The following is a 13,882-nucleotide window of genomic DNA, read 5'->3' as shown; positions in this document are numbered from 1 at the left end:
GACTTTTGAGTTGTTCCCGGGTTTTGGTTATTGCGAATAGTGAGTGCTGTTGTGAATGTCCCCATTGTGAATGACCCCATTGCTGGATCAGAGGCCCAGGTTTTGGTGAATCCTGCCTAACAGTTTTCCAAAGTGGTTGTACTGACTTCTGCTCCATGAGCAATGTATGAGTTCCAATTGTTGTGTCTTCACCAAACACATGATTGTGCCTATTCTGATTTTTAGCCCTTCTGCTGGTATCTCATTGTGGTTTTCATTTACATTTCTCAGATGATTAATGATGTTGAATACCTTTTTATTGGCCCTTTGGATGGTTTCTTGCCTATTTGGGGTAGCCTTTTTTGTGAAAACTCTAGTCAATTCTTTTACCTATTTTTTATTTGGGGAATCTATCTTTTTAATGGATTCAAGGAGGTCTTTGTAATCTTGCTGTAATCCTCTGTTGAATGTGGGCATTGCATATGTCCTCTCCCATGCTATGGCTTGTCTGTTCTTTCCCTTAATGGTGTCATCTCAGTGTTCATTAAATCCAGATTCTCAGAATACTGAACAGAGTCTCCTGTATTATCTGAGATGCTTTACTTTGTACTTTTCACACAAAGGCCCATTATCTACCTGGAAATGATTTTTATGAGTTGGAGGTAGGGGTACAAGATCTGCTTTTTTTCTCTATGGATATGTTTCTGCCCCAGATGTCATGTTATTAAAATGACAGTACTATTATCGTACTTGCTACACTAGGACCACCCACTGGCAGATAATATACAACCTTTCAGTAAATTTCCCATCTTGGAGGAGAGTGCTGCCAATGCTGATTGTTTTGGGGAATGCCCTTTGAATAGTCTTGTTATACTACTCCTGTGATCACTGCCAAACTGTAGAAAATCACAGGGTGAATTTTTGTGAAGGGCTGAATTGGCCTAACTTGTTTTTGGTTGTTCATTATTGGGGAAGTGGGGCTATTGTGCCTGTTGCACACAATTTATGTGCAATGATTGGAGGTTATTGGGTCAGATTTATCCCACTTATTCATGATTCTGTCATTGCTATGCATATGTTGTCAGGGCTTAGCATAAATGATTTTCTTTGTTCAGATTTGGTAAAAAAATAAAATGACTTTTTCTCACTGCACTACTGCATTGAGGCCTCTTTCCTAACTCAAGTGTTTGTGTGTGATAGGTCTGCTTCTGGACGCTCTAGTCTGTTCCAGTGCCTTCAAACCCATAGGGCCAGGTTTTTGTTTGTTTGTTTTTGTTTTGTTTTTGCTGAGAGACAGACAGGAAGGGAGAGAGATGAGAAGTATCAACTTATAGTTGCATCACTTTAGTTGTTCATTGATTGCTTTCTCATACTTGCCTTGACGGGGGGACTCGGGCAAAGCCAGTGACCTTGGGCTCAAGCCAGTGTCCTTGGGCTTCAAGCCAGAGACCTTGGGCTCATGTTGATCCCTCATTCAAGCCAATGACCTCAGGGTTTCAAACCTGGGTCCTCAGTGTTCTAGGTCAATGCTCTATCCACTGCACCACCACCAGTCAGGCTGGCCGAGTCTTCGTATGTTTTGATATCTGGAAGTATCAGTTCTCTGGCTTTAGTGACTAGCTAGCTCTTCACCTTTCCATATAAATTTTGGGATCATCTCATCATCCCAAGAATCCTACTAGGGTCTCCATTGTCCTTATTGCTAAGATGCTGCTGTCCTTTAAAGGGAATTAAGAGGGTCCGTTTGTGGAAGATGCATATGACAGCTGAGGATAAGTAAAATAGTCGCCTTGAATCTCCCTGCCCATGACTCTCCCACCCTACCCCCCGAAAGTATTTGGTATGCTTAACCAGCAGAGAACATTTGATTTGTCTTTCCTCAGAACTTACTTCCTACACATACTAACCTATATGCGTTATAATTTGTTTAACATGACCACACTAGAGCCTGACCAGGCAGTGGCGCAGTGGATAGAGCCTCAGACTAAGATGCCAAGGACCCAGGTTCAAAACCCTGAGGTCATCAGCTTGAGTGCAGGGGTCACTAGCTTAAGCATGGGATCATAGACATGATCCCATGGTCGTTGGCTTGAGCCCAAGGTTAGTGGTGGCTTGAGCAAGGGGTCACTCAGTCTGCTGTAGCGGTCAGGGCACACATGAGAAAGCAATTAATGAGCAACTAAAGTGCTACAATGAAGAATTGATGCTTCTCATCTCTCTCCCTTCCAGTCTGTCTATCCCTCCTATCTGTCCCTCTCTCTGACTCTTTGTGTCTCTGTCAAAAAGAAAAAAAAACATGATCATACCAGAGACCCTGTTTTACTACTTGATTTTTTTCTATCTAAAGGGAAGTCTCAGGCCTGTTTCTCCATCACATCATTGTTCTGCAGAGGTACACAGTACTCCAGCACACATCTGTACTGTTTGTTCCAGTTCCTGCTGGTGAACATTAGACACAGTGCTGCAGGGAGTGTCCTCGCACGCTGTCTTTACCCACTTCAGGTTAGATCTCTAGAAAGTGGTGATGCTGGGTCAGGGGGTATAAATGTTAGAACATGAATGATGTTGACATTTTGCAGTTTTCAGTAAGGTGGGGAAAGGAGAGGACCTGACCTGTAGGAGAGGAACTGCCTTTTTAATTGGCTTGATTTTCTTGGGAAGGGACCAGGACAGTCTTTTCTTGAAGAGGAAGAAGCTTTAAATTCTGTTGAATATAGTTAGCTAATAAATGAGTCAGGCTTTGGGGACAAGCAGAGGCCTCTGAAAATGGTTTGGGCCTGAGGTTCCCTATCTTTCTCAGTTTGTGGCACTATGCCTCAGGAATTTTTTTTGTGGTTTGTTTAAGCTAGAACAAATCTCCAGAGGTTCTGTTGTTAGTTAGGTGCAAGTATCTTAATAAACACTTATGTCTTAACAGTTTAGTAGCTGTTGAAAACTAATACAAATACACATGGGCACCGCACACCTTTCAAACTTCGCAGTCAGATTTGACACTACCACTTCGTTTTTTGTTCCACACTTTCACACAGCGCTTGTGTTTTATTACAACAATGTAAGGTCAGACTGGTATGGGAGGGCACAACCTGAGCTGAAACTGGCCCGAGGGCACGGGGTGGCCTTCAGGATCTAAACAGTTCTGAGTCTCCTGCCTCAGCCGCTGAATTCATCAGTTAGCGATGAGTTACAGAGGAGGGATCCCCTAGGCCCCAGCTCAGCTGAATTCTGGTTTCTGTAAAATTTAGGGAAATTATCATAGGGTGATAATGCTGAGAAAATTAAAAGAGCAAGAGGAGTTATTTTTTCAGTTTCATTTCTAGAAGCTGTACTGTGGATGATTATTCTAGGATTTATATTTCTTATTAATTCAAACCACTAAACTCAAACTTCTTCCTCCCCCTTCCCCCCAAATGAGATTTGTTATAACTAAGGTTTTTCTTTTTTTTTTTTTTTTTTTAAAGAATTCAGCTTACAAAGTGTATTTTAATGTAATGATTTTCTAAATGACTTCTCTGGGTTCCTCTTCAGTACTCCCCAAACAGGCTTTGTTTCTGTTCTGTTTGTGGGTGACATTTGGGCCAGTAGTCCTCGGTTTCCCCTGGAGCAGCCATCAGGCAGGTGTCCTCAGGAGGGAGTTTGGGAGAGTTGGCGAGTTTCCAGCTGTTGGAATATTCTCCAACTTCAAGAGGCCCTGACATTGCTGCTGGTCCACCCCCCAGCCTTCATGGGGAGCCTCAGCTGCTGCTCTTAGTACTGCCGTTCCAAGCTCAGTTCCGAGCCCGGATTCTGCAAGTGCTCTCTTGGCGATTAGGAAAAGGTCATGGGATCCCTTTGCATTTGCTCTCCAGGACCCTTTTTCAGGCGTGGTAGTCAGCAAAGAGAAGGAGAGGACAATAGTACCACCAGCCCGTGATGAGAAGGTTAAGTGAAATGCCCCAGCTGGCCCTCTTAAGTGCCCTGACAATATTAGAGTGTGTCTGTAGAGCTGCTGGGCCAGGTCATTTTCTTTTGGATTTATGCAGCCATCTCCATACTCCCTCAGAGAGAAGCAGCCTTTTCAGCCCATGTTCCTTGAGTAGTGTTCTGATGGTGCTATTTCTGACCCTGGCATTCAAGTCTTCTGAAGCCATTACATTAGTTGATGCTACTTAGGGCCCAGTAAAGGTCAGAACCATCAGATTGAACCAGACAAGGGGACAGGTCCCCTCACAGTAGAGCCCAGAGCAGAAATGTGACAGTTGGGTCTGCCAGCCTGGGCCAGTGCCCCTCTACTGGGCTCCTACGTTCCCTGTATCTGTGTCCCCCACCCCCACCCCTCTCTGCTCAGCTCTTCATTTAGTTGGCCTGTGGTGGTTTTATGAGTCAGAAATCATAGGTTTTAGAATATAAAAAGATGACAAATTTTGGGAAACATGGATGGACAGCATTGTCCCTGTGGTTCTTGTTCCTGGGGCCCTGAGTTCATGTTATCCTGTGGGCAGGGAGGGACTCGAGAGCCTGGGATGCTGGCTCTTTGAATTGCCAGCAAAGAGTCTTTCAAAGTCTTTCTTGGCCTTTCCTCACAGGCCGGACACTGGCCACTTGTCCTAGTTTCAGTAGTGGTATTTACTCTCAGGAACATGAGTGTCCCAGCCCTCCTGTTGATCTCCTTTCCCCAGCCTGCCACCACCCTGGTGTTACCCATGATCCTTGTCCTTCCACAGAGCTACTTCCTCAGTCGAGCCCAGAGTCTGTGTGGCCCCGAGCGCAGTGCTGTCCCTGACTCACTGCGCTGGCTATGCCACCCCCTCGGCCAGAAGTTTTTCATGGAGCGGAGCTGGTCAGCGAAATCAGCTGCCAAGGAGAGTCTGTACTGTGCCCAGAGGAACCCAGGTGAGAACACTTTCACAACCATTGTGAACTGGAGGAAAACCTGAGGACCACCAGGACTGCAGGGTAACTGCGCCCTAGACATGTGGAGACACAAGATGTCTCTCAGTCTTGTTTTTCCCAAAATATAGGAAGGTAATGGGCATGGTCAGCAGTTAAGCTGGATTTGCAGCTTGCCACTCTGACATTCAAAGCCTGTGCTCCTTACGTCAATCAGACTATATTCTTGCCCTTGTTCTGGGTCCTTTGGAGACACAAGGGATGTGTGACATTGCTCTTCACTGGCTCAGGTCCCATTGGTAAGCAGACAGACATATATGGAGCAGTTAGGGAACAATAGGTGACAGGCGGTCATCAAGTGCTCAGAGTGGTGGCAGGGACAGGGCTCCAGGCGTCAGGAGGAGATGCTGGCTTATTGTCCCTGGTGTTTGACAGTGATTAGAGTCGACTCGCCTAGCCTCGGAGTGGTAGCAGCTAGACGGGTTGACTTGAGTAGCCATTGGCTTTCTGCTCTCTGTGTGCCGTTTCCCTCTTTACACTGGAAGTCTGGGGACAGTGGGGCATGTTCTTCAGGTACAAGTGTGTGTGTGTCAAACATTTGGGGGAGTAAAGGGGTTTACTACCCTTTAAAAAAAACTTGATTGCTGCCTGACCTGTGGTGGTACAGTGGGTAAAGCATTAACCTAGAATGCTGAGGTCACCGGTTCAAAACCATGGGCTTGCCTGGTCAAGGCATATGCGAGAAGCAATTACTGTACTATGAGGTGATGTTTACCGCTCCTTACCCCTCTTCCCACCATTCTCCCTCTCTCTTTCCTCTCTAAAAATCAATAAATAAAACTAAAAAAAAAAAATCTTGATTGCTGAATGTAAGAATAGTGTACAGTACCGAAAAGTAAGAATAAAAGCAAAAGCCAACCTAAATCTCTCAGCCCCTCCCCCATCTGTTTTGTCCATACCTAGACTTTCACTGGCTTTTTAAATTTTAATTAAATTTTTTGGAGTTTATAAACACTGGTTAATAAAATTACATAGGTTTCAGGTGCACAATTGCACAACACATCATATGTAGATTACATTGTGTGTTCATCACCCCCAGTCTCAATGGCTTTCTGACATCTTGCAGGCTCTGGTTCTAGGCCTGGTCACCCGGATTGTGTTCATAAGTGTCCTGCCTCCTCGTTCCTGTCAGATTGAGGCCCACACCTATGTGCATGTGAGGGGAGAGGAGGGAAGGGACTGGTGACATCCTGCTTTGGGCCTTCCAGCAGGGACTTATTGGTGACAGTCAGCTATAGCAAGCATTACAAGTCGTATTTCCTGAGCAGCCAAATCATTGCTGGCTACAAGTCCCATGACAAGGCTTTGGAAAACAGGAGCAGAGACTTCCTTGTCATATCAAGGCAGCAGCTGCCTCCTTTTCCTCTTCAGCTGGCTGTCCTGAGCCACAAGGAGGAGAGGTAGCCTCTGGGACTTGAGGGAGCCATCTGCCTTCCCAACCACCTTACAGCCTCCATCCTTGAACGGAAGTGCTAAGACACACACACACACCCCTCCCGTTTATTTTTTTTTTTATTTTTTTATTTTTTTTTCATTTTTCTGAAGCTGGAAACAGGGAGAGACAGTCGGACAGACTCCCGCATGCGCCCGACCGGGATCCACCCGGCACGCCCACCAGGGGTGACGCTCTGCTCACCAGGGGGCGATGCTCTGCCCATCCTGGGCGTCGCCATGTTGCGACCAGAGCCACTCTAGCGCCTGAGGCAGAGGCCACAGAGCCATCCCCAGCGCCCGGGCCATCTTTGCTCCAATGGAGCCTTGGCTGCGGGAGGGGAAGAGAGAGACAGAGAGGAAAGCGCGGCGGAGGGGTGGAGAAGCAAATGGGCGCTTCTCCTGTGTGTCCTGGCCGGGAATCGAACCCGGGTCCTCCGCACGCTAGGCCGACGCTCTACCGCTGAGCCAACTGGCCAGGGCCCCCCTCCCGTTTATAACTATGCTTAGTCTTGGGATCTGTACTCTGAGGCTGACGGTTTTCCCCACCCCACCCCACCTTCTAACCCTTTAATAAGGCAGTTCTGAGGTTTGGATGGGATAGCTATATGGGTTCTTCTCCCCACCCTGTTTTCTATGTAAAGACAAAATGGGCTCATAGGTAAATCCATTTAATCCTTCTCCTGGCCTTACTCTTCTTTAGCTGACCCTGTTGCCCAGGTCCACCAAGCCTTCTGCAAGAACCTGCTAGAGCAAGCTGTGGAGTCCTTGGTGAAACCTCAGGCCAAGAAGAAGGCTGGAGATCAGGAAGAAGAGAGTTGGTAATGTCCCCAGGACGCCTCTGCCTTGGGCTATCTGTCCAGAAAGCCCAGGGCAGCTATGAGGCCCAGCTCTGAGAGGGAAACAAGTCCTAGTGTAGAGTCTACAGGAAATGGAATTATTCCTTTGTATTTACTCCTCTATCTTGGCCTCTATCCTTTGCCCCAAGACCAAGTATGTCACATTCCCCTTCTCCTTTTTACCTATCTCCTCAGCAGGTAGAGTTAGCGCTCAAAGCAGGTCAGGGATTTGATTTCCTCGGGGTGGGGAGGGATGGCCTCTTGAGGGGATAGGAACAGAATTGTGGAGAGCTCAGCAAAGGCAGCCACCTCTGGCCCGGACATCTTGGGGATCAGTCTGTGCTAAGTGTGCCAAGAACTCTTATTCTTACATAGTTCATAAGTCTTTTCTTAGGCCCAGGTCCTGACTGGGATATACCTGAGTGGGATGGGGAGGGCATTTCTGCCCCAGACATCAGAAAAATTCTGTAAAGAGCTGACATTGGAATTGGGCCTTGAGGGGAGGAGTCAAGTTTTGGGGTCAGGAAGGACAGAGAAAGCCTGGCCCTCCTGCCAGGCAGGGGGAGGAGTGTCAGTAAAGTATGAGGAAGAAAGGCCTGTGGAGAGTGTGAATGGCATAGGGAGCAGAGCTGGAGTGCTCCTGGCACTGTGGAGGGGAAGGGGCCAGAAACAGTCATGAACAGCTAGGCTGTGAGTGTGGTCCTTGGGTACATTTTGAGGTACATGGGACCCTTTCTTTTCTTTCTAGTGAATTCTCCAGTGCTCTGGAGTACCTGAAATTGCTTAATTCTTTTGTGGACTCTGTGGGCATTGTGACCCCACCCTTCTCCAGCAGCTCCGTGCTCAAGTCAGCCCTCGGTAAGTGTCTTGCTGTGTGCTCCGCAGACGTCAGGTTGCCTGATCCCTTTGTAGCCCCTTTGTGCCAGAGTCCCCAGCTAGTTGTGAGTACACACTCGAGACTTTTCTCTGGATCTGACCCAAGCCCTGAACCCACAGTTACCCTGCTGGGCAGCATTCTGGGGTCAGGAAATAAGAATTCTTTCAGAAGTAGAATGAGCAAGTTTATGTCTTCCCCGGGTCCTGGCTGGTAGAGCAGGTCAGCAACCTCCCCAAACACCCAGAACAGGCAGCAAGTGGTCCAGGCACCAGGGGCCAGTGAGAACTCACCTTTCAGACACACAGCCCCCATCCCTGGCTGCCTGTGGGTCTGATACTTTCTGATGGAGAGACTTTCCATTTGGGCATATGTGCTGCTCCAGCTACTCATAGCCTTGGGTGACAGTGCAATCCACTGACTGAATTTGCACCAGGACATTCTTTGCTTCTGTCCCTGAAATGCCATCAGTGATGGCATATCAGTTGCCACCTTTTGGGCTTCTGAGGCTGCTGGGAAAAAGGGAGTTTCAAGCTCCCTTCTAGTCACTCTCCCTAGGGAAGGAAGGATCCCAGAAAACCAGCCGCCTCCTGGTGACCACTGACCTCGTGGCCTATTCCTATTTCAGAGTTTAGAATGCGCTCTTAGGCCTTCTGTTTGCATGTCTGTCCTACTGGCATCTCAAAACCATTGGTATCACAAATTTGCGGTTGAGAAAACTAAGCCTCAGAGAAGGAGACTTAAAAGGTTCTAACATGAGCTTGTTCCTGCAGCTACTTTGGAAGCACTGTTTGTAATGGCCATTGGAAGTTCAGGTTGTTTCCAGCTTTTACTTCTAGATAATGCAACATCTTTATTAAACTTTTTTCCTTAATTTTAGGCCATTTTCTTTGTAATAGATTGCCTAAAATAGACTACCAGGTTAATAGAGTAAACCTTTTTTTTTTTTTTGGTGGGCCATAATCTTTAATCCTAGTTTGCACCCAGCGGTCAAGTAAAAACACACACTGGGCTCCAAAACCCACTCATTCAGTGCTCACAAAGCTACTGACTTATCCAAGTTTCCTAGAATCAAAGGTTTCTAGCTCACCAGACTTATTCACCTCTGTTCCCCAACTCCTTCCTTCTCCCTGCACAAACTCTGCACAAACTGGCTTTTCCTTCAGCACTCTGCCATCTTGGCTGCTTCTCCTGGCCTCTTCCACATGGCCTTTCTCTGCTCTGCTCTCTAATGCTAATCTCAGGAACTGAGAGCTAGAGCAAACATTTTTTAAGACTTTTGATACATATTGCCAAAAGGTGTTGGTGGTACTTCCACCAGGAATGTGTGAGGGCAGCAGAGCCCTCGGCCTGTCACTGGAAAGTAAAAAGATAGCATATGCCATATGGGGACTAAGGGCAGCCAGCGGGCTGAGCACCACACGTCTGGTTTCTGTGGGTGCTAGAAGGACGTTTGGTACTGTTCACCCCAGGTCCAGACATTGTCTGTCGTTGGTGGACATCTGCAATCACTGTGGCCATCAACTGGCTCCAGGGAGACGACGTGGCTGTACGTGCTCATTTTACCGAAGTAGAGCGTGTCCCCAAGGCCCTGGAAGTGACCGAGTGAGTAAGCCTCCTTTACCATTTATTTCTCTCCAGAGGGATCCCAAATGCTAGGTGTGTCAGATTCACTTGTCTCGGTTAGTGGGAGGAAGCAGGTCTGGGAGGCCATCAGGTTGAAGGGTCAGGCAGACTGGGGACCAAACGATAGATGGAGAAATAGTGAGGGGAAGGACTAGGACACCACGGAGAAACTGAGCTTGGCAAGCTCATCTGTCTGAGTGTGTCATCTCAGCAGCTACCAACAGTATTTCTGGGGCTTCCAGCCACAGCCTCGATGGAGCCACAGGCTGACAGGGAGGGAGAATGATGGGGCTCCCAGCATCTTCAGAAGCTCATGGTGGAGGCAGGCAGTGTGGTAATGGCTCATGGCCAGCTCAGGGCTTATGTGGGCCCAACGATCCTTCCCTAGTATCCTTTCCGCCTTCTCCTACCCCCTCACCAGCCCTCTCATTCAAAGGGCCTTTAGTATGGCCATAGCCAGAGTCTTTGACATCCCTCATCCCTCTGTAGGGACTCTTTTGCCCATGGACATTTGGCCTGTAGTGATGGGCAGCCCCACTGTGGAGTTTCTGACCGGATTTGAGTGTCCCTGACTGAGAGGGAAGATCCAAAAACCCCACAAGGAAGGTCCTCAGAGCCAAGGCTGCATGCAGCATTTCCTGTCAAGCAGACTCTTAACCAGTAGGGCTAGAGGGAGCTGAGAAAAGTAGGTCTAGTCAGGTTCCCTAAAGTGGGTCTAATATCCCAAATTCATTTAAGTAACCCATTTTTAAGCTTCCCAACCAGTGAGCACCCACCCTGCACCAAGCCCTGCATTAGCATTTGCCCCATGTGTGTCTCCCAGCCAGTAAGTCTGAGACTTGCCAGGTAAATGATCTAAAATCATCTTGCTTCTAAGAAACAGAGCCCAGCATGCCGCTGAGTCCCTCAGCAGGCACTTTTTCTTCCTGAATTCAGTACCTCTGGGGTCTCTTTGCTCTTCAAGGATAATGACGCTATGGGAACCCTTCCCCAACCCAGCCTCCCCATCCTCTTCTCAATTTGTTCTATGAAAAGAACTTAAGTTTTTCCAGAGAGTTTAATACTAGCTTCTGGGGAAATAGCCTCTTAGAGAGCAGGTATAAATAACAAGGCAAATGGCCCTGGCCAGGTAGCTCAGTTGTTAGAGCATCCTCCCAATACTTCAAGGTTGCAGGTTTGATCTCAGTCAGGACACTTACAAGAATCAACCAATGAATGCATAAATAAGTAGAACAACAACTTATTTTCTTAATCTGTCTTTTCCCCCTTCATAGTGGTAGAGTGTCGGCCTGGCGTGCAGGAGTCCCGGGTTTGATTCCCGGCCAGGGCACACAGGAGAAGCACCCATCTGCTTCTCCACCCCTCCCCCTCTCCTTCCTCTCTGTCTCTCTCTTCCCCTCCCACAGCTGAGGCTCCACTGGAGCAAACTTTGCCTAGGCGCTGAGGATGGCTTTGTGGCCTTTGCCTCAGGTGCTGGAATGGCTCTGATTGAGGCAGAGCAACGCCCCAAGATGGGCAGAGCATCGCCCCCTGGTGGGCATGCCTGGTGGATCCCGGTCAGGCGCATGTGGGAGTCTGTCTGACTGCCTCCCCGTTTCCAGCTTCGGAAAAATGCAAAGAAAAAACAAACAAACAAAAAACAAATAATGAGGCCAGCACTTTGTCACCATAGGAAGCAGCAAGTGATATTGTGGCCACTCAATAGATGAAGAAACTGAGGCACAGATTGTTTGAATGACCATCCTCAGTGGCTTCGTAGTCCTGGTGGTAGCACCTGGATCTCTGATCCTTCCCTCTTGGCCACATGCCCCATTTTGAGTTTCATGCCCTATTCTGATATATCCTGCACTTGCCACAGTTCCATCATTCATTTAGCAAATGCTTAGCTGAGGGCCTCCTTGGTGTTGGCTGCATTCTAGGCTCTCACAGGCAGTTGTGAGCAAGATAGCAAGTTAAGGTCATAAGCAAATAGTCAGTGACCTTTCCTGCAAAGGCACTCTTTTGTGGGGGTTGTTGTGACAGCCTCTGTGAAGCAGCCAGCATATCTCTTCACTGGGAGTGGTTCTAGGCCAGAGGCAGATCGTCCTCTGAGAGTTCATGCAGCCTCAGATGAGGGAGAGAGGCCCATAAACCAAGAGCTGATGTTGGGGGAGAGCAGAGGTAGGCACAAAGGACTTGACTCAGTGGGCAGCCAGAGGAGGCTTGTGGAGGGCAGAAAGTGGAACCGGCAGGACAGGAGAAGGCAGACCAGAGGGCCCAGCAGGTAGAACAAGTCTCAGAGGTGAGTGCAAAAGGGTGGAAGGGTATTCCAGATAAAGAGAAACGAAGGAGAGACAGGGGCTGCTCTCTGGTTTTTTGGAGCCCAGAGCAGGATCAGAGGCAGATAGGAGACAGGCTATGGCTGGGCTAGGAAGAGCCTTGTTTGACCATGATTGACCCCACAACTCACTGTTCCTCCACTCCCTCGCTTTTCCTCTCCAGCGCGCTGGCTCCTGAATATTCTCACATGCGTCAGACATTCATGCTCCTCCTCTGCCTGGAACCCTCCTCCCCAGAAATCCACTCAGCTCACTCCCCAAGTTTCTTCCGGTTTCTGTTCAGATGTCACCTTTTCAGAGAGGACATCCTTAACTATTCTTTATCTCTGTGGGACCTTCCATCATGGCTCCTGTACTGCCCACCATTGTATATTCAGCATTTAATGGGTTTATTTTCCAACTTCTTAACTAGAAAGTGAGTGCTTGAAAGAGGTGCTGTAGGGGTGGGGTATCCACCCTTGCCCACCCTTGCCCGGCGCTAGCATTTCAGATCTGGAGCTGAGGACTTGGAACCACTGTGGAAGCATTTGAGTCGGTAGACTCACGTGTCACGGCAGTATGGGTTTTAGTGGTCACTTATTCAGGTTCCTTCTCACGTTACACAGGTGACATGTACTGGCCTCATTCATCTTGCCTCCCTCTTACCACCCAGGAGCCCCCTGGTGAAGGCTATCCTCCACACCTGCCGAGCTATGCATGCGTCACTCCCTGGGAAGGCAGATGGGCAACAGAGTTCCTTCTTCCACTGTGAGAGGGCCAGTGGTCACCTGTGGAACAGCCTCAACGTCAGTGGTGCAACCTGCGATCCCACCCTCAATCATGTAAGTGAGGGTTTGTCTGGCTCCTCCAAGAAGTACCAGCTGTAGTGGGTAAGACTATTCTAACCCACCTTGAGTATACATAGCCTGTGGGGCTGTCCACAAACTAGAGACCAGACAAGCAGCTTCCTTCCCCAAAACAGCCAATTGGCCCAGATGGGTTCCCTGTTTAGTCCTGGGAGCAGGGATGTTTCACCTGTATCTTTCCTAGACTGTCTGAGTCCCAGATCTTGCTGGTCAGGGCTCTGCATTTGCCCCAGGCACAACCCTCTGGTCCCCTGTAGGCCAGCCTTGGAGTGGCCACCCCCCTCACGTGCACATACACCCTAAGCAGACCCGCTACAGCATCCCAGCGGGCAGCTGTGGTGCATTGTAGTTGCATTGCATGTTCTGGCGGTACCCATGCAATGTTTCCACAGTGCATCACGGAGGCCTGCCCAGTCCTCGAGAGACTTCCCACCTAGCCCTGTTCAAGTACACTGCTGGGTCCCAGGCCCAGCCCTCCCAGGAGAGGGGAGGGAGGAGTGCACACGGCTGGAAGCGCAGCACTCTCTGCTCCCCGGGAGGAGCAGGGTTTCATTCTAGAAAGGGAGGGGTGAAGTATATCTTGGGAGTTTGTCCCTGGAGTTTGGCCTGCGGTGACCAGGCTGGCCCATGTGGCTAGGTTGCCAGTGGCCCAGGACACTGGGTGAACAGGACAGCATGACAGCCCTCCAGGACAGGCAGTGTGCTGAATAGGCTCAAGGCCAAAGGCCTGTGAGGGAGCCATCACTCCCTTGTCCCTTTCTCTGCCAGTCTCCCATTGTATTTGTCTGTATGAGAGAACCAAATAGTCTCAGCTGAATTTGGGGAATGAGAGAGAGGCTGCTGGCATCCTTGAGGCTATGTTCCTGAGTGGCAGCTTTGTGTGAAAGAATGGTCCCAGAAGAGGGAGACCCCATCCATCCTACGGCTCTCAGAATCAGCCCCAGGCGCCTGCCCCACTCGAAAATGCTCCCCTCTGCTCCCCTCTTAGAAATGCCAGATTGTGTTTGAAGTGGAGTGGCCTCGTCATGGAGCTGCCAAGTGTTG

General features: G+C 48.9%; 1 protein-coding gene across 2 annotated transcripts in view; it reads left to right on the top strand.

Moving 5' to 3' along the window:
- SREBF2 (sterol regulatory element binding transcription factor 2) overlaps positions 1 to 13,882 on the top strand; it is a 66,438-nt gene that overhangs the window by 48,314 nt on the left and 4,242 nt on the right. For both annotated transcript variants that reach the window (XM_066256741.1, XM_066256732.1), the window contains 5 exons: positions 4,680 to 4,848; positions 7,040 to 7,157; positions 7,924 to 8,033; positions 9,522 to 9,654; positions 12,646 to 12,814. In XM_066256741.1, coding sequence (XP_066112838.1) covers positions 4,680 to 4,848; positions 7,040 to 7,157; positions 7,924 to 8,033; positions 9,522 to 9,654; positions 12,646 to 12,814 — 699 coding nt within the window. The remainder of the gene's footprint in view (positions 1 to 4,679; positions 4,849 to 7,039; positions 7,158 to 7,923; positions 8,034 to 9,521; positions 9,655 to 12,645; positions 12,815 to 13,882) is intronic.

Source organism: Saccopteryx bilineata, chromosome 1 (genome assembly GCF_036850765.1).
Source record: "Saccopteryx bilineata isolate mSacBil1 chromosome 1, mSacBil1_pri_phased_curated, whole genome shotgun sequence".
NCBI classification, from domain to species: domain Eukaryota; kingdom Metazoa; phylum Chordata; class Mammalia; order Chiroptera; family Emballonuridae; genus Saccopteryx; species Saccopteryx bilineata.
This window is presented reverse-complemented; position numbering and strand designations above follow the sequence as displayed.